Source organism: Sebastes umbrosus, chromosome 5, assembly GCF_015220745.1.
Source record: "Sebastes umbrosus isolate fSebUmb1 chromosome 5, fSebUmb1.pri, whole genome shotgun sequence".
NCBI lineage: Eukaryota > Metazoa > Chordata > Actinopteri > Perciformes > Sebastidae > Sebastes > Sebastes umbrosus.
In genome coordinates, this window is record NC_051273.1 from 30,216,931 (window position 1) to 30,243,401 (window position 26,471).

Here is a 26,471-nt window from a genome sequence, read left to right on the forward strand (position 1 = left end):
CGCTGACTTCTGGTTTCACATGGGATACAAAAGCCGGTCTCCTGGGCGAAAGTCCTGTATTTTTTGACAAACCCGTCCTCCCCGACCTCCGCCCTACGCGGCGTTCTCCATTCTTTATATTTCCTGGTTCAGGATTACGTGGATTGCATACAAATTGATTTTTTTGGGATATATATGAATTACAGTGCATTACTTTTCTTAGGTATAGCTACGAACGGTGTATGAGAACAGCCTGAACCGGGTCATGATCTCTGGAAAGAGACATTGCTGTTGAGTTTTTCCAAATGTATTTTTTTTTTTTGGCACTTTGAGCACCACAAGCCGAGTGCCATCGGTAACTCACACCAAAACAATCTAGATTGATAAATAGCACTACAGGTAAGAGGGAAAAATACGCATTTTTGATTTTGGGGTGAACTGTCCCTTTAAGATTTCAGTCATGGTTGGTTTGTTTGTTGGTAACAGCAAGTGCAATTTAATAGCACAATTCTAAGAGCTCCGTTGGAAGCAGCTATCATGCTCTGAGTGGCTAATCCATCCATCTTTTGGAGTGCCTCCAACAAAAACGTGGGCTAATAGAACTCATCACGTTACAATGTTTTAATAAAAGAGTATACTGAACTCATGATCAAATATGAGCATCACGTCCAGTACGTTTATGCATCATGTCTTATAAATCCCGTGTGCTTTGAGTCTCAATTTGTATTCCACCATAAGCGCACTCCGCCAGTAACAATGAAAACTGCTGCTGTGTTTACTAACTCAATTACACAACGCAAATACAGTGATTTGCTAATGCTAGAAAATCAAAAAATCATATCAAATATGGTGCTTGATACAATGAACGTATTAAGTGTTGTAACTTCAAAGCTTCTCAAATGTGAGGTTTTGTTCTTTTTTAGCTTTTCTCTATCATTGACAATTTAATGAGTTTTTTGATTGATGATACAACAAAATTAAGCAATTTGAAAAATCCCTTAAGGCTTGTAATGACAATTTGTCATTTCTGACATTTTAAAGACTAAGAAATTAATCAACTGCTTGAATGTAAATTGAGCATACTTGTTGCAGTGTTTCATTCAACAGTTTGTGATTACTGAGGCTTCGTTGGTTCTGATGGGAAATTGCTTATCTTGCTACCCTTGGTGTTAAAAACACTAATTTCCTCACAGTATTTCTGGTAAAATCACTTTTTTAAGCCAGGGAGGGAGACAAGGCAGCCATTAACAAAATGACATAAAGCAGAGAAAGACGCACAGTGTGATCGTGTCCTTTTTCACTTTGCTTAAATTTTTGTTATTGACTCTGAAACATTTACATGGGAAAATTCACACTGACTTCTGTGAATGTATTTTTGAAATAAAGCACAAAAATCTGAATTAGATGATAGATGTTGCGTGTCAACAGTCCAAAACAAATATTTAAAGCTCAGATATAAAGATATGCTATACTAACCAGCCCAAAAAATGGAAACTACCGTAAAGTAACTTCATCCGGCATCCTGCACCAGAAATATGTAACTCTGCCATTCAGTACAATAATGGACCTGGGAAATGACATTCACAGGTTCACTCCCATTTAAAAGCCCTTTCTGTCCTTGTCACAATGCAGTCCAATGTCAGTTCAATTAAGCGCGTCTTATGTTTCCTGCTCCTCCTCCACCTCTTCCATTTTAAACGGGAGGTCGGTGTTTCCTGTGCCGATGTCCAGCACTTGCAAGCTGGACAGGTGTGCGAAAGAGCTCTCGTCCACAGAGTTCACAGACAGGCGGTTAAACCTTAAAGGAGAAAAGAAGAGAGGCATTCGTGAGATGTTTTTTCCTCACTAAACAGTTGATCAAAATAGGCTTTTGATGACCTTTCAGAGTATAAAAGCAAAAAGCCTGTCATACAGACGAGATGGTTTACAGACAGCAGGTGACATTTACAAATCACATCTGAAAGCTTTGCTCTACTCAGGGATCAGTATGGTGGGACCTATTTGTTGAACATGTGTGCCACACTGAACTGCATCAAAGACTGTATATAAGAAGTGGACGTAGTCACCGTGACGTCAACCATCTGTTTGTGGACTGCCGTTTTGAAGCCTCGAGTTTGGCATTTTGGCCGTCGCCATCTTGGTTTTTTACAACCAGAAGGGACACAAGAAGGTAAAGCCAAGTAAAATTGGACGCTGAATATTTGGACGCGACCAAACTGTTACGATAGAGTTCTGCAGGAATGAGCCATAAACCCGGAAATGAGTTAGCATTTTAGCACTTCCGATTCCCTCGTCTTGAAATCAGTGGGTTTTTTTAATGGGTTTTTGGTTAAGGCTGGCCCACACCAAAAGACTTTTCAAATTTTAACAGTTTTTGAAAATGTGAGAGACCCCACACATAACGACATGCTATGTTAAATTTAACAGTTTTGTTCCTATAGTGCGTGGTGAACAACGATTTGGCCAAAACAGCACACCACGCACTAACAGATTCATTCATGAACAACAAGAGTTCCCACTAAAAAAAGGTATATCTTGCAAAATCTAACACGACCAAACGTGACTTTAGTGTAAACAAACATGGCGGACGACGGGCAGGAAGAATTAGCGAGTTAGAGCGTTAGTTTTTGCACTACTTTGTACTGAAAATTCATGAAGGATGAATGGATGAAGTCATGGAGACACGTTAAAAAAACACCTGTGTTGTTGCCATTAATCAGTTGTTCAATTCAATTGTTAACCAATTGCCTATCGTTCTTTCCCACATGACTGCATCATCGGCTGTCCTCGGGGTTCCCCACACACAACAGGATATCCGATCGTAAATATTGAACATGTTTAATATTTACGATTTAAAATTGGTGCGGCCAGGATGGACTTCCGAGCCGATCGGGGATGTAACACTCTTAACATACCTCACAAATCTGTGAGGTATGGAGGAATATCTGTAAAGATCATCTTTAGGACCATAAAAAATCGTGGCTTTGCTGATGATCGTCGGAAGGGAGGGATCGGGCCAAAAATCAACATGATTGACAAGCTGAAGAGTTTTAATGTTTTGTTGTACAATATAAAATACGTAAGTAAATATCCCACTTGTGAATTTTGAAGCTTTTATGTGTGGTTAAGGTGTTGAGGGTTAAGGTGGTTGCTAACAAGTGGCTAAATGAGACTACTAAACGTCATCACGCTGTCTCTTCCGCCTTTACAGCATTGTGGTGTATACTCGCGCTCCTGCAACTGTGGTGTAGTTTATAGCCTAACGTTATAGCTTTTTACTTCTGGCAATTGCATCCACGCTTCCAAAATCATAAAAGTGGCGTTCATTTGTGGAGAATATCTTGTTGAACAAAACGTATCAGAAAAGTGTGTTTGCCACAGAGCTTATTTTCTGCAATAATACAAAATCCAATGGAAAAATCTCATTGGCTTTTTGTTGAGGGAACCAGTGCGATGCTAACTTCCTGGCTGGCCTAAAAAAATACATCATCTCTGCACCACCCTATCAACTTTCATGAACTGAAAACACACTGTGAAAGGGTTAAAGCTCTAAGACGACAACACGGACAACTCCCAGACCGGACAACGCCGTGGTAGCGACTTGTCAATCACAAGGTAGCCACGCCCTAAAGCATCCCCTGCTTTATGGTCTATTTAACTCTAAATGGGACCATAATTTACTAAATGAACATCATGCTGTATTGAAGGAGACTTGAATTTAGCGATTGAGACCATAAACTCATCAGTCTTCTTTTTGCAATCAGAGGAGTCGCCCCCTGCTGACTATCAGAAAGAATGCAAGTTTAAGGCACTTCCGCATTGGCTTCATTTTTCAGACCTGGAGGTTGCCCTCTGAATTGCACCCATTAATGTTTTCGATGGACCAAACACAGTCACAGATGCTTCACTCACTTAACATCAAAGCATTTCTGAAACACCTGCATCTGCTCTTATCTATCAGTGAAAATGTTCGCATATGTTTTCCATGAACTTTAACAAGCAGCCAACATGAACATGCAGTATACATGCAATTAGTAATGAATACACACACATAAATCCCACTGACAGAAAGCATTCCAGCGGCTCTAAATTGGCTCAGGCCAAAGGCTCCCAGCTGTGGGGGGTTTTAGTGAAAAAAAAGAAATGTGGCAACAGCTGATATGAACAACACGAAGTGCACAACAGCCTGGAAGGGGTCAAGGCCCGTAAACACGAGCCATAAAGCGGCTAGGTTGAGGTCAGACTGACAACCAAACAGAACAAAAGCCTTGAAAGCGCTTGCCCGAAACCTCTTTACTCTGCTGTCTGACCGCTGCTTTCAGCTGCAGTGCTTGTGGCTATAAGCCTGCACTATGTGGAATAAACCAAAGTGGAAAATTTGCTGAATGCACACAAGTTAGAGGAGATGGAGAGATTAGATACCACAGCGCGGTACTCTGCAAAATGAAGTTCGGCCAGAGTGTCCAACACACAGTAAATTTAGTTGATTAGTAACAGACCAGGACACGGGGGATTTTTGAAAAGTTTATCACAAGGTTCACTTTTTATGAGGTAAAATCTCTTTCACATAACACTGAAACTAACATTTCTTAGATTGAAAGTGAGTTTTTTAGAGTTTAAACTATGGAGTGAGGAGTTAAAAGTAGGGTTTAATGTAATAGCTGGTTTGTACTCATTTGCAGTGTTATAAAAATGTAAATGTATACACTTTCTTTAGCAAGAGTTAGATAAGAAGATTTATATCACTGTCTGGTAATTATGAAGCTACCGCCAGCAGCAGGCTGGTTTAGGAAGTCAATGCGCTTGGCCAAGAAATAGTAACATAGTATTCATACTAAGTATGATGTAAAATTGAGCATGTGCTGCGTTCCGACTGAATAGTTTGTGGATGTTGTGTGCACGAGAAATGTCCAAATGTATACTAGATTAGCAAGAATTTCTGAGGATGAGACGTGAGATTACTGGACATTCTCAACCCGCTGGCTCTTCAGACTGTCCAAATAGTTAATCGTTGGATAAAATAATTACAATGATGGTGAGTACAGTTAAGAGGAAAAGCACGGGAGCTCACATATATAAGACTATACTACTATAGAAAATATATTTAATGCTAAAATGTTTAATAATTTTGATTTTAAATACTACATACTTGATCTTTAATTTATTACGCCGTATGCAGTACATACAGATGAGTATGTAGTATGCAGTATGTTAGTATGTGATTTGCAAACACAGGTATAGTCTGGCACATAGCCCTCATAAAACAACAAGGTGTCATTTTTTGACTTTTCAAGTCAGTTTTTGAATGAATTAAAGGGTCAGTGTGTAGCATCTCAGGGGCTTTATTAGCAGAAATGCAATATAATATTCATAACTATGTTTTTATTAGTGTATAATCACATGAAACTACGAATCGTTGTGTTTTCGTTAGCTTAGAATGAGCGCTTCATATCTACATAGGGAGCAGGTCCTCTTCACAGAGTCCGCCACGTTGCTCCACCATGTTTCTACAGTAGACCAGACGGACAAACCAAACACTGGCTCTAGAGAGGGCCTTTCACGTTTTTACATTATCTGAAGGCCACCGTAGTTCTCAGATCCGCTTGTGAAACTGCAGCAACATGAGCCGCAGAGTGCAAAACTGTGGTACCACCAGTCGCCGTCTGACTTCCGTTGCTGCTAAAGTAGTGTTATTACAGTAAGGATGGTCTCTGAGCGAAGTGAACGGCGTAACCATGGTTTTGCGCTTGGCGGCTCACGTTACCTCAGTCTTGGAAAGAGAGGAATGAGTGGAGGGGTACTCAGTCGGTTGCAATCTGCAACCACACCACTAGATGCCACCAAATCCTACACACTGTGCCTTTAAACAAACAAGACATAATGTGTTTATATTGAGCTTTAGAGGTGCTGGTAAGCAGATTTTGTTACTTTTGGACAGAGCTAGGCCGGCTGTTCCCAGTCTCTGTGCTAAGCTAAACTACAGTACTGTAACCAACTGCTGGCTGTAGCTTCATATTCTGTACAGAAAAATAAACGTATTCGACAAACGCTCCTTTCAGAGATTGTGAGTTTTATGCACTGTGAATGTCATCTTTCCTCAGACACTTTCACAAGAATAAAAAGAAGGCTACAGAAATCCAAACCTTTTCATTGTCCTGAAAATCACTCTGAGCTGATTGTAAAAATATGTTTTTTAAAAATGAGGGGGAAAGATCACTGGTTTTCGTTTACCCGCCTGCAGCTGTATCTTGGAGACTCGCAGAGCAGTAAAACAAAAGCAATAATTTCATTCACATTCTTCGATTACACTGGCACAATCCTTTCCTGAGTGGAGATCGATCCAAATGGAAAACAAAGTTATGCAAGGAGCCACCCACCAGATTCCCTCAAAGCCCTGAGAACGGTGAAGAGTGTCAGATTAAAGGGATAGTACAGGTGTTTTGAAGTGGGGTTGTATGAGGTATTTATCCATAGTAGGTATATTATTTACAGTAGACGATGGTTGTCGTGCCCTCAGCATTGAGAAACAGACAGGAGCACTAGCACTGGATCAAAGCTATGAACTGCTGTGGACGGGGCCCAGCAGAAAAACGTATTTTAGCCACCTAAAAGAAAGGCTATATTCAGAATATTTTCCTTTTGTCATCTGAGCCTGCTAGCTTCTGAGAGAGCATAGATAAGTTTCACTTTCAGTTCAGTTCCATTGGAAAGGAGACGTATAGGGTTGTCTGACGGAAAGATAAAGCGGTGAAAATGTTCTAAATATAGCGTACACTTAAATGGATACCGACTATTTGAGGTGAGCCTTTCTTTTAGGTGGCTAAAATACATTTTTCTGCTGTCCCCGTCCACAGCACTGCATTGCTTTACTCCGGTGTCGGTACTCCTGTTTGTTTCCCAAGCTGGGGGCACGCCGTCCTTCAAAACACCCAAACTATCCCTTTAAGGCTTGTAACCTCAGATACCAGTAATAAGGTTGAATCTAATAACTACAACCTCCTGATTGATAAGAAATGGTTTGTGTGTCCCTTACCGGAGGAAGATGCCTTTGATGTTTGGAGTGCCTTCAAATGCTGAAGCAGGAACACTGGAGATGCGGTTACTTTGCAGGTAAAGGTACTCCAGAGACTCAGGCAGGTCAGAGGGGACGTGGGACAGCTGGTTGCCAGACAGGTCTAGCGTCTAAAATTACAAGATGCACAATGAATAATGAACATAACGAAACATTTTCCCTGATCTATGTGATAAATGATTGTAAAATGAGAAGAATTATACAGAAATATGCTTTATGTGTGTAACTCATATCCCTTTTCCCACTGCAGGAACAAATCTGAACTTAAATTGTAGCCATTGTCGCAGGCTCTGCTTTTGCTTCCACTGTTTTCCACTTTACTTTTACTCTGTGACAAAGCAGAGCAGGTACTGATATTTTCCCCTCGGGGCTTACCATAGATGTCCGCCATTTTAATGCACAGGCTTAAGCCCCGGGGCCCGATGACGTACAAGGGCCCACAAGGCTCTGGGGAAAAAAATGTCAATAAAATTCCCAGGGAGAAACGCTAGTGGGTCCATAACGGGATGCTACGCACATAAAAACACAACAGCAGAAGGGTTTTTAAGTCTGACACAACCTGCCAGGAGAATTTTTTTTCTAGCAGCTGTATAACTGACTGAGATCTGTTTCTCTTACTGACTGAATGAAGCCTTGAAAAAGCCCCAAGGCCCATGGTACTTTAATGTTGCCTTGACTGTGCTCGTTGCTGACATTGTTCAGCACTACAAACCTGTATGCTCGCCTCGACCTGACGTGACTCGGATGCTTGGGAATCCAGAACACCTACGTACTCGCTTTTATCAACACTTCCTGTACTTGCTAACCTTCTGCCCATACACCGAAGCATACCGAAGAAAAATAATGACACATACATTGCTTTACTTCTGACACATCCTCTTAGTGTGCCCTGTACACTTGTGGCTAAAGCCATAGATTGTATATAAAGATAGACGACATGACAGCTTCCCAAAAGTGAAGCCAAAACATCCTGATTGTCCCCTAGTGGCTGGCTGCAGTATAGGTCATAAAGCCCCCTCCATGTTAGCGGATGGGACATTGGCCAAACTAAAAAGTCAAAGTAAATTTTTCCCAAAGATGGTTTCTGTCATTTTTGGTAGTTCATATCACGCTGATGTATGTTCATGTGTTCATTTTTCTGATAAGTTTGGTTTTAATTAGTTATTTGATGCTATAAAAAGGGGGTGAGATGTCATGATTGACAGCTGTGATTGACAGCTGCTCTGAGTGAAGAAGTCGCGGAGCCGGAGGCTCGGGAATTGTACGAGAGAGGACATGTAACTTTAACTTTCCATAACCGTCACCAGTCTGTGTAATAGAACCTTTTTCAATTTGATCATAAATGTATTTCTACAGATATGATGGTTAGTTTTTGTTTCTTTCTAGCCAAACAGCTACCTTGGTGCTAACGTAGCAGCTAGGTGGCTCACGCTAACAGGTTGTGCCCGTGCTCGGCTCGTGATTGGCTCGGGCGGGTGTGTGGGCGGGACCTCGATACAGTGGCTCCAGACCCCTGATCACTAATGCGCAGACTCTGGCTCCAAATGACGTCAAAATCTCAAGATGGCTGCTCCCGTGTCCGGGATATTTTGGCTTCACTTTTGTACAGTGGGAGGAAGTGGAGACGCGTCGCCCATATATAGCCTATATTACAATATATTAGTCTATGCCTAAAACGTGCCAAACGCCTAATACTCAAAGACCTGAAAACTCAAAAGTTTGATATATTTAGAGGTCCAAACCAGTAAATACAGAGGCAACATAACACCTCCTGGCATTAAAATATATACACATATTCATCCAAAATGGTCCAGGGTGCAGGTTCTTAAGTTCCTGCAGCGGACAAGGGCTACAAAACATCTTGCACTAATATCTGACATGTTTCTTCCTCCCCCATCCACTCACTGTGAGCGCACTGAGCTCCATCCAGGCTCCCTGGTAGGCTGAATTCAGTTTCAGCTGGTTGTTGCTTAGGATGAGCTTCAGTAGCTTGTCCATGCCCGTCAGCGCACCGTCCGGTATGGAGTTCAGCTGGTTGTTCTTGATTTCCAGCGTCTGCAGGCTGCGGGGAAGACCCACGGGCAACGAGTGAAGGCTGTTCCCCGACAGATCGAGGGTTTCCAGAAAACGCAGCTTCCTGAAGGCATCGCGGTGCAGCTTGGGGCTGGTCAGCTTGTTGTAGCTGAGGTTGAGCTCGGTCAGGGTGTACAGCACGGCCAGGTCGTTGCGGCTTATTTCGGCAATGAAGTTGTGGAGCAACATTAGGATCTTGGCCCGCTTAGGCAAGCCCCTGGGAACCCGTTCCAGCAAGTTGTTGTACATATGGAGAGTGTGCAGTTTCTTCAAGCCCTAGTGAAAATGCAAATGTGTTATGCATGAGGTTAAAATGACGAAATTTGTCAGATGCTCACAGCAAAGCAGTTGCGCATATCATCTCTTCCAGCCTGTTCTTGCAATTGAATACACAATCTGAAATGTCCATGCTTTTACACAGCTCAGCTATCCTGTAAAAGATCCAAAAGAATATGAAATTTTAAAGAAATGTACCTGGAAGGCAGTCGGGTGGATGGAACGTGAGCGCAGCTTGTTATTGTGGAGGAGCAGGTACTCAAGGTTTCGGACAGAAGTAAGAGCGTCTCCAGGGATGCTGCGGATGGAGTTCTTCTCCAAGTGTAGCAGCACTAGATTGCGAGGCAGACCCTTGGGGACGACACTCAGGTTGTTATTTGACAAGTCCAGACACTCCAGGCTGCTCAGTTGGCTGCCAGGAGAGAAGGAGAGAAAGCCATCAAATCATGAGCTTTCTGTATGATGCTGCAATACGGGAATTCACATAGTCTTTGTCGAGTGGATTGCTCTTGTCTGGTACACACTTGAAAACACATAAATCAAGACTTTTCTTTTTCTACACTTGGCAAGATGTTAGAATATGTTAACCACTAGGGGTTTGTCCACCTGAAAGTATCGTTGTCCATTCCCTCATTGCTGAGGAGGTTGTCCTGGAGATACAGCTCTCTGAGGTTTGACAAGTTGTCGAAGGCCCCTGCTGGGATTTTCTCCAGCTTGTTACTCTGTAACAACAAGAGCAAACCATATGCTATCATCATTTACCATATTCATCAATGAAAAGAAACTATCATCCACCTAACGTCTAAATGCAAACATAACAGGTGCTGGACCTTCAGATGAAGACGGTAAAGGCTGGAGGGCAGGTTCCTCGGGACAACCCGCAGGTAGTTGCTGGACATGGTGAGGATCTCCAGGGCGTCAGAACCGTTGAACGTATAATCAGGAAGCCCTGCGTCAGTCAGCTTGTTGTTATGGAGATACACAGACCTGGGAGCCACGATCAAGGGACATTGCCAAGTGTAAATGGACATGATTCCAGGAACAAAAAGTAAATTTACACAAACACACATTCGTACCTCAGTTTTGGTTTATGGCCAAACGTGTATAGGTAGATCTTTGTGAGCTGATTAGCAGCAAAATCAGCACTGACCAAAGAGGGTGGTAGGACTTTTGGTGCTGAGGTGAGCTGCAAGCACAAGAAAAGAAGCATGACAGGACATTGTTACTATAGAGATGGCAATGTCCACTGGTTGGTTGTTCGATCAGTCAGCCGCTTCGGTCCTGAGTGAATTCACTCAACCAATATTGGATGAATTACCATGAAATTTTGTACAGAAATTCGTGATGTATCCTAATGACTTTTGCGAACCCCTGACTTTTCATCTAAAGCCACCAGCGGGTCAATGTTTGTAGAGTCACTTATCCAGTGAAACACGCACTATAGACTCCACATCTACTAGATGGGTTAGCATTCAATATTGTACAGACATTCATGGTTCTCTGAGGATGTACAGTTAATCTCTATAAACCGATTCTGCATTCATATGCATCAGAATGCAGAATCTGTAGGCAATGGGACAAGATTATGACATCGGAAGCGTTCTGGTTTGTAGTCCGAGTAGCATTGACCAATCACGTTCTGGCAGGCTTTGGTTGAATGCAGGTAAACAGTCCATGTGGAGAGCGAAAGAGGCGGAACGCATCGGCCGACTTGCAATCTGGGAAACCACCAGTTATTGTCTGACGATGATTTCGCTTTTTATTGGTTTAAAATCAGCTTGCACACTGGCTACTTGTGAAATAATCCGGTTGTACACATCAATTCCAACTCCGGGCTCGCATCTCAAGTTGCTAATCGGACTGTAAACAACGAGCAGCACGCGGTAAAGGAAGTCTCGGCCCGGATATCCGCTGGCTACACCAGAGCCCCAGAGGATTATCTGCCGCCTGACCGATAGCCGATGGGTTCCGAGATTGATGCACAGTATATAACTTTGGTGATCCCCTGACTTTTCATCTAGTGAAATCATCAGGTCAAACTTTCAACTTGCTAACCTGCTAAACTAAGATAATGACCATGGTAAACATTATACCTAATAAATGTCAGCATGTTATCATTGTTATTGTGAGCATGTCAGCATGCTAACGTTATTGGTATACGTATTATTAGCATTTAGCTCAAAGCACCACCATGCTTAAGTATAGCTTCATAGACCTGGTAGGGTGGCTGTAGACTTGTAGTCTTGTTTTTAATCATGCATGATCACATACTTTTAATAACCTTACCCAAGTAGTTTTAGTTGCCAAATTTAACCAAAAACCTTAACATTGGAGGTGGCTGACGAAACACTCACATTCATTTTTGTGATAGGCATATGGGCTGTTTTGAAAGGCAATGACACACTACCTATGTGCTTCAGGTATGACAACTTGATGGATTTTTTTGCCACAAAGCAGAGATGCTGTATGACAAGTCGTGGCAAGGTTTTCATCACTTTTGTCACTCCTACCAAACGAGCGCTACATTGTACAAAATAGCAAATCCCAGAAGCACTGGTGAGATTAGATGTTCATTTAGAGCTCTCTCCTTTATAACATGGTTTATGGATTAAAGCAGCATGGGTGTCTTTGAGGCTTAGTGAGCACTTAAAAATCCCCTATTCTTCCTGTATCCCGTTTGCCTATTCATCCCTGTGAAGGCACAAACAAATCTGTCCATCCTTTCTCTCTTTCTCTCTCTCTCGCTCGCTCTGTGTCCAAAAGGGTCAGTAACATTTTAGCTCTCACCAGCTGGCACAGCCATACTGGAAGTGATTACAAGCATAAGCTCGCACAGAGTGTATGAGAGGAGACTGCCACCTTTCTCTGCCAGCTGGCACTATGTTAGTGTATCAGAACAGAATAGAGTAAAATTATTGTGAGATGGACACAGACAAGATAAAGTTGCCATTGCATAAACAAATCTGTGTTTAGAACAAACATGTGAAAGCCTGGTGTATGACTCACCTTGTTATTTGCCAAGTATAAATAAGACAGCTGCTCAAGCATCTCAAAACCTTCATCTTCCAGACCTATAAAGAGAAAAACAAACTGAATTACCTTCCATCACAAGCTGATAAACAACAGTGAGCTGTGGAATGCCAAATTATGGAGTGATATTACTCTGCAATATCTGTCTGATTTGATATAGGCTAATCTGTGCAGAGGTGGAAATTACGTATCACTTTGCTCATTTAAATTGTTTCGTTCGGTTAAGCTCGATGATTTGTTGACAATGACTGGATTTAATTCCTTTTTCTATAAGCTAAGCAATGGTTTAACCGTCCAATTGCACATCAGTTAGCAATCAAGTCACTGTGTCTTGAACGGTGACGTTAACGTGCTGCTTCTGAATATCTTCAGTTCAGTGTAAGTTAAGTCAGTTGCTGATTTTAACCGTTTTGTTCAGTTCAGGACAAAACCAGGTCTCATAGTCATTGTTTATAGCTCAGCAACCACCTGCATCATTATTGATTCTGTGGCTTTGGCAGCGCTAGCATACTGTACAATATATCACTGCTAACCTTTGGTCAGTGACACTGATGATTCATGAAGGCACAAGTTCAACTTGACAACTCGGTGTTAAAAGATGAATCTGTACAATCTATTCTTCTGGGGCTGCAGTGGATAAAAGAAGTGGACCCAGCCGCTCTGGAGTCTGAAGTAATATTTTAAGAACCACTTAAAGCTGCAGTCGGTAACTTTGAGCAAATATGATAAAAAGTCATTTTTATGAAACTGTCCCTATGTCCTGACAGTAGTGCATGAGACGGATAATCTGTGAAAAAAAATCAGGTTCCTCTGTGTCATCCTAGTGCAACTAATGGCATTTGCGCCCAAAGGAAAACAACCAATCAGAGCCGAGCAGTCTCTGTGCAGCTCTCAATCTCTGCTCGTGAAACTCTCAAACTCCGATCAAACTGTCAAACTAGGCAGCGCTGATCAAATATGAATCAAGATTCTGTTACTGTAATGCCTATTTCTTGCCTCAAATATTTTCAGAAACATCTTGTAGTGTACTGTTTAGCTGTAAAATGAGAAAGTTTGTGACCCGGTCGCCATGTTGAAAACAGTCAAGCCGAAACCAAGCACCGCCCACCGGCTGGAGCAAACCTTCGCATTTGGCCTAAGAAGAGGTTTTAGCTGATCGACTGGACTAAAGCAAGTATTGCAAAATGAGTCCAGGCTCTCCAAGGAGTCCTCAAGTGGATATCATGAGAAATGATCCCAGTTTGAAAATGTATTAAAATGACTATTTGTAGAAACTCATCTTGTCATTTCTTCTTTACTCTATACACAATCTCTCCATATGGAGTTATCTCACAATCGTCCTTTCCCAATGGAGGATAATGGCCTTATGTTGGTCTATGTGGGGTACTATTTCAACAAAATGCTTAATTCACAATGATTTGGAAAACTGCAGAGCTTTAGCAACAGAAACACAAGCTAGCAGTGGCCACAGCTGGCCAGGAAGATAAGATCCATCAAGCTATATCTGTTCATCTTGGAAGCACTGTTGAGCACAATGAAAAGCCAGAATGATGACCAACTGGCATCAAGCCACACCTGTAACAGAGACAACAAAAGCTTAGCCAGTAGGAACAAACAATTGTTAGCGGTTCGAGGTTTGACGTCTGTTTTGCAATTCGACATTCTGTTGGATCCTGTTGTGAATGGCAGATCCACAACTGGAGCTTCAATTTTTCTTTAAAGACAAACAAAGAACAAGAGACAATCTCAAGCTGGGATCCCATCAGCCGCGACGCCAAATCAATCACTTTGATCTCAACTACACACATTTTGCCATGACGACACACACACACACACACAGGCTCACAAGGCAAAAACAATACCACCCATACACTGTCCCAGTTGGTTGGTTCTCTAACAGCTTGTATATGGCTGCAAATCATAATTTGTGTGATTACGGGTATTATGTGGCTAGCCACTATTGTAGATGTCATAGCTAGAATAGGTTATCTAATATAGGGATACTAATTGTGTCATCTGATCCTCCAAAACACACAAGAAAGAAACCATTCTATAGCTGCTCGCAATATTATTTGTACATTGATGAAGCACATCCACCCTCGACATAAGCATTAACATTTTAATGCATTTCTTTCTGCCTATTAAATCAAGACTATAAAACCTTTGCTGAATAGCACCATTATCTAGAGAAAATTATTCTGATACCCCCGTCAAACTATTGTCTGGAAGCAAAGCCTGGTGTTACAGGCGCAGTTCAATTGGGCCTAAAATAAAGAGGTGAAGTCCCAGCCCTTCCGGTGGACCACCATGGGACCTTATTTCGGAATAAGTATGTACGGTAATCAATGGCGAGAGACCATTTTTTTTATCCTGCTTGAATTACGCCATGAATCACACATATGATGTTTTGGCAATTTAAAAGATAAGCTTGCAAGTCAAAAAAGTCGCAGTTTGTTGAAGTATAAGACTGTGAAAATACGTAATTAGAAAGACTACATACCCAAGGTTAGTGTTTAGCATTTCCCGGTGATAAATAGACCAGGAATCGCTGGATAAAACACATCAGGTACGATAATGTTTCATTTGTGTGTGGATCAAGTTAGCTAGCTGGCTAGTGTTGGTGACGAATATCGTGCGAGACGAGAGATGTAGTTTACTGAGCGGTTTCACACAAAACGAAATGAAACTACGACAAACCCATGACAAACTGAGACTTTCCTGACTTGCAAACTTATCTTTTAAATTGACAAACATCATATGTGTGATTCACAGTGAAATTCAAACGGGACCAAAAATGTATTTGTCTCTCACCGTTGACGTACCATACATATTTCTTGTGAAATAAGATCCCATGGTGGTCCACCAGAAGGGGAGGGATTTCGCCTCTCTATTGACAGTAAGCCAAAAAAGTCTATATTTAATATTGACACACACCAAACAGCATGTCTCCTATAAAAAAACTCCCAGAGGCAGAATAACTAAGATTGCTCTAAAGTGATCTGACATTTAAAGGCTCTGACCTCAAAGGTATAGTTGACACAGACCCACTGCTGAGCAGAACAAGCAAGAATTCAACAGCCACAAAACAACCTTGCAAACATGTCTGCAATCTGTCGCCCTGCTGTACACCTCCTAACACTCCTGCTAGGTGTTTAGACTGTTTGACAGTGTTTACCATTTGTAGTGAGCCAGTTGTTCTGAAGGTTGAGAGTCTCGAGTTGATGCAGATGGGAAATGTGCTCGACTGTTATCTCCTCGATTTTGTTGTTCTGGAATCACGGGACAAAACAAAGACAGTAATTAAATACGACGGCAGATGATAGTTTGCACTGGTGAGCAGAATTACCAAAATGTGGACGTGTATTGCTGTTTATGTGTGTGTGCAGTTGTGTGAGAGACCTGCAGAGAAAGCTGGCGAGTTGTGTCAGACAGCTCGGCGGGGAACTCTGTGAGGTCGACTCCGGCGCAGTCAACTGCCCCTTCGGACGTACAGCTGCACTCCGGCGGACATTCAAGCGGCTCAGATTTCGTCACCGCTGTTGCGATGTCGGTCTCCATTATTGGCTCTTCCTCATCCTCTTCCTCTGGTTCGAGAGGGGCCTGGCAATGCACCAACGCCCAGGCCAGGAGCAGCACACTCAGGGCCTGCAGGATGGAATGCTTGGGAAAGGCCATGTCCACTGCTGCTGAGCTCCGCTGTTGCACAAGCACATGGACGGTAAAGTTACAAACACCAGGAGTATTTTGTTCCTGTAAACAGGACCTTGTTAGAGCTACAATCTGCTATTTCTCGGTCATTAAAGCAGTGGAAGATCGTTTTTATACGTCGAGACTTCTCGATCAGTGTAAGTTATTATTATGTTGGGTGAGTGAGATGCACCACTGAGGCTTTCAGATAAAGTTTGTGTTGTGTTGTCAGTCATCACTGACTACGTTTACATGCAAATTATTATTCCACTATTATTCCGAATATGACAATATTCGGAATTTGATACGGCTCACGTAAACAGCATATTTCCATGGATGTTCTGAATTACTTCTTACTCCCGAATGGAGCATTTTCCAATTAAGACATGCCGGATATGCCGATATTTTTAGTTTTAGAAGCATTCTTTGGACATGCATACAGCGCATTTGGAATAGGCGTCTCAATTGGGATTTTTACAGCAGTTTGCGACACACGGCCTCTTGCTTGTTTGCGGCCAGCTCTGTGCGTTGTACACAAACCAACTAATTCGACAGGTTGCAGAGATGCATGCCCAAAAGAAAAGCAATTTCTGGTCGGAAGGAGAACCACACCTACTTTTAAACATTATGAAAGACTTGGATATCAACAGGTTTTTGGATATGCGCAAATAACACAATGCTGACCTTTTCAAGAAGGAAGTTGAAGGAATGAAAGAGGGAGGCTGTGTTCACACGGTCAAACAAGTCCGCCACCGGTTATGTTAATCGGAGTATGCACGGCTTCATGTAAACGGGAATATTAGAAATATTCGTTTTCATTAGGCATGTAAACAGCTTGGTAGGAATATTGTCTTTTCAGAATAAGGGCAAAAAACAGAATATTTTGTGCATGTAAATGTAGTCACTGTGTATAGCTACCACCTCACCCACAGTGTCCCCCCTGGTATGTGGGAGAAGTTTGCCTTCAGGGCTTTCTGTCAGAAATCTCCTTAGGTTTAGGCAACAAACCTATTTGGTTAGATTTAGGAAAAGATCATGGTTTGGGTTAAAATCTACTCTTTCTGGCAGAACTTGCTGTGTCCTGTGGGAAAATGCCACTGGAGATAACCGTATCTGAGGTTTAACTTAAAGCAGCAGTGGGTAGAATTGGAGCAAATATGATTTAAAAAAAATATTTTACTATATCCTGACAGTAGTGCATGAGACAGGTAATCTGAAAAAAAGTCATGTGCCTCTGTGTCCTCCAACCAGTCAGAGCCGAGATGGAGTGCCGTCTGTGAGAGCCAGCTGTCAATCACTTGTGAAGTCCGATCAAACGGTCTAACTAAGCAGCGCTGATCAGCAGCTGTAAAATGAGAGAGTTTGTGACCCGGTAGCCATGTTGAGATCTGTTGAGGAAATACCGAGCACCATCCATCAGCCGGCGCACAGCCAATAGGAACGCTCTCTCTCTGAAATGATCTGTGATTGGCCAAAGTCTCCTGTCACGGGCTAGATATTTTTAAAACCTGAAAATAGAGCCATGAGTAGATGCATATGTCTAGTTTTCTCTCAGAACACTTGAATTACAATATGCTGAAAGGTTATTACGGAATATTTGCCCAATGATGCCAAAAATATACTGCCTACTGAAGCTTTAATGCCAGAAACTGACAGTTATTATGTCACCTGAGGCCATAAGTTACAAAAAGACTACAGCCATACTAGCAGAGGCTGTACTTAGGCACAGCGTTTCTTTCAGCTAAATGCTAACAACAGCATGCTAACATGCTCACAATGACAATGCTAACATATTGATGTATAGCAGGTATAATGTTTGCCATGTTCATCATCTTATTTCAGCATGTTAGCATGCTTATATTTACTAATTAGCAAAGTGAGGCTGATGGGAATCATAGTAGTTTTGCAGGTATTTGGTCATTAACCAAATTGACCTGATGATGGTGCTAAATGAAAAGTGATCTCAAGTCAAAAGGATTAATCCTTTGGGGAACATAAAGTATGTACCAAATTTCATTCAACCTGCTGGTAGCTCTAGAAGGAAAGTCAGGGCAGTAGTACAGACAGAATTATTATTGTAGGGGCAAAATGTTTTACAATAACATCAAACTTATTAAACTGATCAAAACATATTTTTGTGATAGATTTCTGTGAAGTGCAGCAATTGCATTTCTGAAATCTTTCCTTCGCAGTTGGCGATTAAGTCGGCTGAAGTGGAAACCATTTTTCTGAGCGGACATATAACGCAATCAAGCAGTGTTCCTCTGAATCGTCCGTGTGGGGTGTAACTTCATCACACATCTGGTTTCTCTGCAGTCGTTTTGTGACAGCAATCAAGTCCAATCACCAGCCACTTTGGTTTAGCTAAACCACAGCTAAGTTAGTCAGATGCCAAGTGTATGAGGGAATCATCATGGGTCAAACCCCGGACAGCGAGTCAACTCCAGCTGCATAGCTGGAGCTGTTCAACACACTTCCTGATTAATTATAGCACCCCAAAATCACATTTTTTCCTCCCAACTCAATTTAAACTCAATTTAGTTCTCAGCTGATATTCAAAACACCAGCGGCAAGTTAGAGATAAAAGACATTTTGACAGCAGCAGAAAGGCACTTCATAAAACAAAGCTGAGCATATTGCTTTTCTTTTATCGTATGTTCCCCGTGTTCACCACCTGTTGGCTTCAAGCACATACTCAGCCTTAAACCAGAAACTGTTTCAGAGCAGACAGCTCTTCATGACGAGAATATAGCATTTTGGCGGGAGGCTGACTGATCCTAAATGACAGAACAGAGGGTGAGAGAACAAATTCTTCTTCAAGGCAAAAAACTGTACTTTAAAGGGGCACTGCACAGATTTTTCATGTCAAAATCCATTTGTGAGTCGGAGGGAGTACTACTTAGTTTTATGAAATATAGTCAGAAAATTTTTGAAAATAGACTTCACCACATATAAATTATGCCTTAAAGGTCAGGTCGGTAGTGCTGAGAAACGAACAGGAGTACACTAGATTTAAAAAAATTATCCAACCAAAAAACCCAGCCCAGTGTTGCCAACTCATTTCCAATGAAAGTAGCTAGCAGCACTAGCTCCAAAAGTTCATAAATCTAGAGAGAAAGTCGCCAAGTCGGCAACACTGACAGTCCGTCCCTAAGACACATAAATTATGATAATTAATGTGAACAACGAACATGGCTACTGTTAGTACTCACAGCTGTCAAGCTAGCAGCTTGTGGAATACTCTGGTGAGGCCCAATGAGTGCAAGGGCAGAGTACGCGCAGGTAGACAGGTTATCATTACATTCAGGCAGAAGGAAATGATTGGACAGGCTTATTACAGTCCTACGACAGCCACAGACTCAGGATTGTTTTCTTTTTTTTTGTCAGAGCATTTGATTGATTGATTGATTGCTGTCAGGATGTAATGAGAATTTTAAAAAATATTACAAAAAATATGTTTGAACAGCACCACCAACGCTAGCTTTAATCGACTCCTCTGGTTGCAAAAAGAAGTCTGATTGTATAGAAGTCTATGAGAAAATAAACCTACTTCTCACTTGATTTAGTACCTCAGTGAATATTGTAAACATGAGTTTATGGTCTCAAGTCTTCTTCAATACAGCATGATGTTCATTTAGTAAATGATGGTCCAATTTAGAGTCAAATAGACCATAAAGCAGGGTATGCTTTAGGGCGTGGCTACCTCTTGATGAACGATCTGGCAGTTGTCCGTGTTTTTCGTCTTTTCAACCCTTTCACATTGTGTTTTCAGTTCATGAAAGTTTGTAACATTTTGGTCGCTTAAAAATGTCTCAGTCTGCGTTTGGATGTTTTTAGCTCCACCCTCTCGTGTCACTTCTGGTTGCAATAAACCAAGATGGCGATGGGCAAAAACCAAGATGGCAAGGTTTCAAAACGGCAGTCCACAAACCAATGGGTGATGTCACAGTGACGACATCCACTTCTTATATACAGTCTATGCTTGGGACCCCGAAATATTTACAAATTACAAATAATAGAAAGCCTGTGTTACAAAATGGGGGCGTGGCGTTTGAAAGATGTAATGATGGACACTTTTGAGTGGCATCGTGGGAAGTGTAGGATCCAGGGTTTTTGGAGCTTGACCCAGACTAAAATTCAGGATATATTTCACCTCTCTTTTAATCCTTCTCTGTCAAGTGCCCCAACCAAATAATAACTCATTAGGGTACCCTTTTAAAACAAGCGAAACACCCATGTATCTGTGTACCACAATGTCATGTACTGTATGACTATGTACTGCCTTTCAACTCTTTTCAATCCACCAACACTGGTCTATCCCTGCAGGGCCATTTCTAACTGGTGTATTGGAAAAGAAAACTGTATCATTACCTCTAATGACATGTATTTTAACTGATGGAGGGTTTGCATCGTTTACGCACCAGGTGAACAACAAAAGGCAGCCGGGTCTCTGTCCGCTCTCTCTGCTGTGTCTGAAGCTTCGGTCCTCACCAACTGCAAGGGCTAATTTGAAAAAAAGAGCATAAGCATCACCTATGACAACCCAATCTTTTTGCTTTCCAATCATTTCAAACAGAGAAAAATCAACAATTTTAAGAAAGTCAAATCTTCAGATATAGATTGAATAGAATAACATGAATCTAGCCTTTTGCTACTTTTTGACAAGGACATTGTGTGAGGCTAGTGTATTGGCCAAGCCAGGAAAAAGCCCTCTAATTGTGTCCACCAATGTTGGTAGAAATATTACAAGGGGGCACTCTAGACAGCTCTCAAGGTAAACGTTTAAAAGCCATCCATCAGAAGAGCCTGTTCTGTTTGTTGCACCACAACAACTACCAGAAAAGAAACGGAAACCCACGCAGCAGCATGCGTACACCCACAGCAAATTAAAAATAAAAGCCTGGGCACTTTCCTGCACTTATTGTACAATATGGACCCTGGTTAGAATAAAAACATCCAGCATCCAGGGGTCAGAGAGGAGTTTAAAGCCTTCGCTAAATCAACAGCACTCTCATGTTACCTTATAATTTAGAGGCTAGAAGTGAGAACATTATTTAATAGCAGAGATGCTGAGCATTGTAAAAGTCATCATCTTGTTTTCATGCTCTCTCTCAGCTGAGCAGAGGACGTGAAAAGGCTTTACTGCAGTGTCTGGATCGTCTGAAATACACATGCCACATCGTCATGCATGGATGAATGAGGCTGACAGCTCAATCTAAGCTCCACATAGCATAACAGCCACCAGCAAAACATGCAGCAGTAAAGTCTGCCAAAGCAACATCTACTACTTTACCCCGTCCGACCAACGTTTGCTGAAACGCACTGAAGTCTGACGTCCAGTCCAAACACAGGCTGTCCCATAGCAGGCGAGGAGTCACACAGCCACACCAGATACCCTCCAGATGTGAGAGAGAGAGAGTGGGAGTGGGAGAGGGAAAGTTAAGAGAAAGGAAGGGAGTGAGTAACAGAGACAGCTCTGACCTGAATGGGAGCCAGAAACACAAATTCTTTCCTTTTTTCTCATATTTTTTCCCGAGGAATTGATTTTTTTCCCCTCGCTGTAGCAGTTTTTGTGTAATATGTTTGTGTTGTGATCATTTTCCACTGGATTCAACAAAAACGTTCCAATCCCACATGGTTCAAGTGCGATTAGAACCATAGATTTGGGATGGGAGGCCAGATCACTTCAAATAGATGCGTATATATCTCGGATAAAACTGCTTAAAACATAGTCTTGTTCTCCAGAGGAGAAGAGGCCGATGAGTTGTGCTAAAGATCCAGTAATAAATCAAAAAAGAGGAAGAGTAGCCTGCCAAATAGGGGCGACAGGATATGATCTAATGTCCCACGTGTTTCTGGATCAGACCTTTTCTTCAACAAGCCCACCTCCCGTGTGTGAACATCTGCTGCCATTGCGATGCAATAGCACAGTTCACTGAACTTCATCTTTATCATGTGGAAGAATTCTGGGATGATTCATCACCGCTGGTAGTAAAAATATGCTTCAACAAAATATTGATTTGTTTTTGTCCGTTTTGTTTCCTCAGTTTCACACCTCATTTCTTACCTTCTGCTTCTGATTAAAAGCAATTTCAACAACCTGTGTGTGAGCAACCGTTAAAGCCTCATTACTCATCTCCACTATCACAGTTGATTTTATTTTTTTGTGTAGAAGGCATTTAACAGCTTAAAACAATGGACATCCACACTGTTAACTACATGGTTGAAATTGAATTAATCTGGCTTTTTGATGTCTGTGCCATATTAACAATTATTATATGATTATAAGAGGGTTAGATAAGAGGATCGACACTTTTATGTGTCTATAGTAAATATGAAGCTACTGTTAGCTTAGCTTTTTGTTTTATTTTGTATGTATTCATGCTGGGACAGCAGTAAGAAAGTTGTTTAATTTGACCATATGTGGATTTTGCTCTCATGAAATGTTCCGTTTTGTTGTTAAAAAGAAAAAAGAAAGAGCACGAGTAAGTTGTTATTTTACACAAGGGTTATTCTGCTATTTTTTGGGCAGACATAGTGACTTTGTGGAGTCTCTGCTGATTGCCTCACAACCTCACTGTGACAACGCTGGGCAACTCTCATAGGAATGAACGGGAGCCCGCCTCTAACGCTGTATCCAGTTCTCTTTACACCTCCATGAGACAGGCAGGTCGGTAAACAGACAGGTAGTCCGTCCAATCATTACATTCGGGCCAAATGAAATGATTGGACGGGCTTTCTACAGTCCTGCAACAGACACGGATACCAGATTTTGTCTTTTCTTTGTCAGAGCATTTGATTGCTGTCGGGATGTAATGAGAATTTAACAAATATAAAAATGGATTTAAACAGCACTATTAACCTTACCTTTAATCAGCATTGTGTGAACTCATTTGGTAAGGGCTTGAATGTATCTGACATTCACGTATATGTGAAAGCTGCATTCCAGCTTTTGAAATCATTATAACCGTTGTATCTGTTTCAAGGTTTACACAGCCAGTTTCTCTGCTTCTGTAGGTCTTAGGTATCAAAAAGCAGCCAGATGTACCCATGTATTTTCAGTCAATTTTGAATTGATGTAGAAAAAATGTAACACTTTGTTTTATTTGACCACAAATGTCCTGGATTCTTTTCTTTCAATTTCCAAGAAAGCAGCTGGTATTTATCTGTTCTTATTTTTCCAGGAAAAGCTATAATCTATGAGATAAATGCTGAAAGGGTTTATTTGCTACAGTTGAAAAAAAAGAAAAGAATAGGGAGTATACTGTTTATGTACACTGTGAAACGGAACATAAAGCTTGTGATTCATCTGCACAATCTGCTCCTTCATCAGTGATTCCTACGTTTATATAAGTTTTAAATCTGAAAGTGAATAAAAGTTTTCATCAAGTGCACCTGGACTTACTCAACACTGAGCAGTTGCAGTGAATCATCTAGAAGTGGCCTCTAGTATTTTTTTTCTAGAATAATAAATCTCCCGCTTAAAGCTATTTGTGATGGAACTGTGCAGACAGACAAGAATGAAGACGGTGATGAATGCTTGGACCGGGGTGGAAGATACTAGGTCCCTTGCGGTTAGTGAGAAGTGATGGGGTTTTGGGAGTCTCACTTACAGATCACATGCCTGCTGAGCTGCTGTTTTCAGAGAGAGAGAGAGAGAGAGAGAGAGAGACAGACCTCAGTTTGTAGCCTTGAGTCCCCTTCCTGAAAAGGGAGAAAACACACTCTGATCCATGCTCTGGTTATTACTCATCATATTTTTTGGCAGGCTGTATTCCCCTCAGAGGGGCTCTGGTCATTGCAACGTGTTTTTCATAAGTTTCCACTGGTTCATTGGCCCCTCCCAACACTCATTTTACAACAGGTTTGAACAGGTTGTTATGTTTCATGCAGCACAGCAGCGATCATGTGAGCTATTACAAAAACACCTATACTGTTGCACACATAGTCAAACAGCCCCAGCAGCATGATACTATTTTGTTTACAGCTTCTATCAGTTACAGCTGGGATATGCCTGCTCTCTTTGCACACAGCTGAGGTCCTGCCTGCATTTGTATAAACTAATCCTTTTCATCATTTACTTGGACAAACTATTTTCCACTGAGAGACGCTCTTTAAAGGGCAGCTCTCGTGTAAAAGCAAACCACGAAACAAGGATTCAAGTCCCACCCAGAGTGTGTTTGCAATGTAAAATGTGTCCAATAAAGCTTTTCAGCTGCTGCCCTCTTAGTCATCGCTGTTAAAGGGGATCTATTATGCTTTTTTCCTTTCCTTTAGTGTGATATATAGTTTTTTGTGAATGTAAAATGTCCGCAAAGTTATAAAGTCCAACGCCAAAGGGAGTTTCTGTCCCCCACAGAAACACTGCTCCTGAACTGCTTGAAACACCTCGCTTGAAGTCCCGCCTTTTCTTTCGTAAAGTGGTGATGTCACCAAGTAACACATTTGCATAACGGCTAGTTTGGCATGCCCTCAAACAAAGCAGCTAGTTAGAATGGAGCTGAAGTGGAGTCCAAAGAGTTTGGTTTGGTTTGGTTGACCAATCACAACAGTGGGCCACCTGACCAATCAGAGCAGACTTGGCTTTTCGGAGGGTGGGAGGTTTCAGACAGAAGGTAAAAAGAGGTGCTGTAAAAAGTAAAGCGTTTTTTGAACATTAAAGCGCGTAAACATGTTCATGCACCTGAAAATAAGTATAATAGGTCCCCTCTAAACCGACCCTCTACTGTATATCACCATATAGCATTTAACAGCATGCAAATCTATATGTTGTCTAATAAACTGGAAACTAGAAGATCTTGTCTTTTTTCCTGCTTTGTTGCAGCAATGGAGAGATGTTTATCTGGTGGTTATCGCTGCTCCGAACTACTTTGGAAAAGTACAACGAAAGCACATGTTGCAGCAGATAAGCGATGACGTGTATACGAGCTGAATCACCGCTGTGTTACATCACTCACAGAAAGTAGCAAACATTTCAATCAGGTCAGGGTCATAGTGACAACAAAGCAAGCAGAAACACCATGGAGGATCATTAAAGGTCTTAATGCACAGCATCACAGCGTACCAGGACTTACAAATAAAACATTTTAAAAAGAATGGTGAAAATTGTCTAGGGCTGACCCGAATGTTTCAAAGTTTCGACCGTTGCCATGGTAATCGACCTCCAAGTAGTATGTAAGTATGTTATAGCAATGTATAAATGAAATAAGGAATTACTTATCATTGGTTATTCTCAGACGGATATCGCTGTTTGTTGTGTGTAGAGGTGCAAATGTGTACAGTACTGCGGCATTGGCGCTGTCCCCGGCACTGAAATGGGGGAGATGGAGACAGACAGACAGAAGAACATGTCAGCCTGCTGCACCGCGCCGCCAAGATTCATATAACTTTGAATATTACTCACCGAAGCTTCGGAGCCCAAAACAATGGCATTCGGGACAGCCCTAAAATTGATGCAGCTGTGACTGGGAAAACCTGACTTTTAGTCAAGCTCCAAAAACAATGAATCCTACATTTCCCATAATGCAACTGTCTATAATAGCATCTTTTGATAAGCTCTCCCTTCCTGGTAAACACCCAAGTCTTTAAAATTCCCAGTTGCCACAACAGGCTCTCTGTTATAATTTGGCTATGTTCCAAATCGCATACATTTTATTTTTATTTTTAGCACGTACTGCTGCTGCCTTTACAAAGTACATACTGCTGCATGCAGTATGCATACAATTGAGACATACTACTTCGTAATAACATTGAGCCTTGAACTTTGACCCTCTTGCTCATATATCTGCTGTGCAGAGGATTGTGGGTCAGAATAGCCAGAAAAGCATGCTGGCTTGCATATTGCAACACGCGACCGGATGTAGTAGGACATGTTAGTATTTTTGGCATACTGCATTTGACATACTATCAGTGTGTTCCAAACCGCGTACTTCTGTACTTACACTTACTACTTTGAGTGCATAAGTGCGTTCACACTGGGAAGTACGGCAAAATGCAGTGCACTCAAAGTACCCGGATGTTGTACTCAAAACGGTCAGATCGTTGAGTGTGGAACGCTGGACACTTGTCGCCATCTTGGATACGTAGCGGAAGGGGCGGGACCACGACAACTATTCAAACATACGCAGATAAAAGAATAAAACAATACGTAAACATACCGTCGCATTTTCAGCCAACAGGAGGACACATCGTTGGCGTAGGCGACGACGTTGGAAACGTAATTTCCACTCTGCTTTCATTTTTTTCAGAAGATATTTTGGCGGGTAGCGAGCCGCGGTCAAATGTTGTGATCGTCATTTCCGGTCAGTGCGCCGCAGAGTATTCGATTTGAGACGACCCTACCCCATTGAAATGT

At 41.8% G+C, this 26,471-nt stretch overlaps 1 protein-coding gene across 5 annotated transcripts; it reads right to left on the reverse strand.

Annotated features, from left to right (window-relative positions):
• Window positions 1–1,174: 1,174 nt before the first annotated feature.
• On the reverse strand, window positions 1,175–21,861 carry podn (podocan). 5 transcript variants are annotated; one of them, XM_037770796.1, is made up of 12 exons: window positions 21,411–21,861; window positions 20,539–20,620; window positions 15,830–16,123; window positions 15,606–15,699; window positions 12,407–12,471; window positions 10,477–10,586; window positions 10,231–10,387; window positions 10,007–10,122; window positions 9,599–9,812; window positions 8,957–9,400; window positions 7,013–7,161; window positions 1,175–1,777 (listed from the first exon to the last, which is right to left on the reverse strand). In XM_037770796.1, exons 3-12 carry the CDS (start codon window positions 16,103–16,105, stop codon window positions 1,639–1,641), a joined length of 1,764 nt encoding a protein of 587 aa, XP_037626724.1. In that variant the 5' UTR covers window positions 16,106–16,123; window positions 20,539–20,620; window positions 21,411–21,861; the 3' UTR covers window positions 1,175–1,638. The 5 variants fall into 5 exon arrangements, with proteins under 5 accessions (XP_037626724.1, XP_037626723.1, XP_037626722.1 ...); XM_037770795.1 differs by having other exon boundaries at window positions 15,830–16,126; window positions 21,441–21,859; XM_037770794.1 differs by having other exon boundaries at window positions 15,830–16,126; window positions 21,411–21,650.
• Between the last annotated feature and the right edge of the window lie 4,610 nt (window positions 21,862–26,471).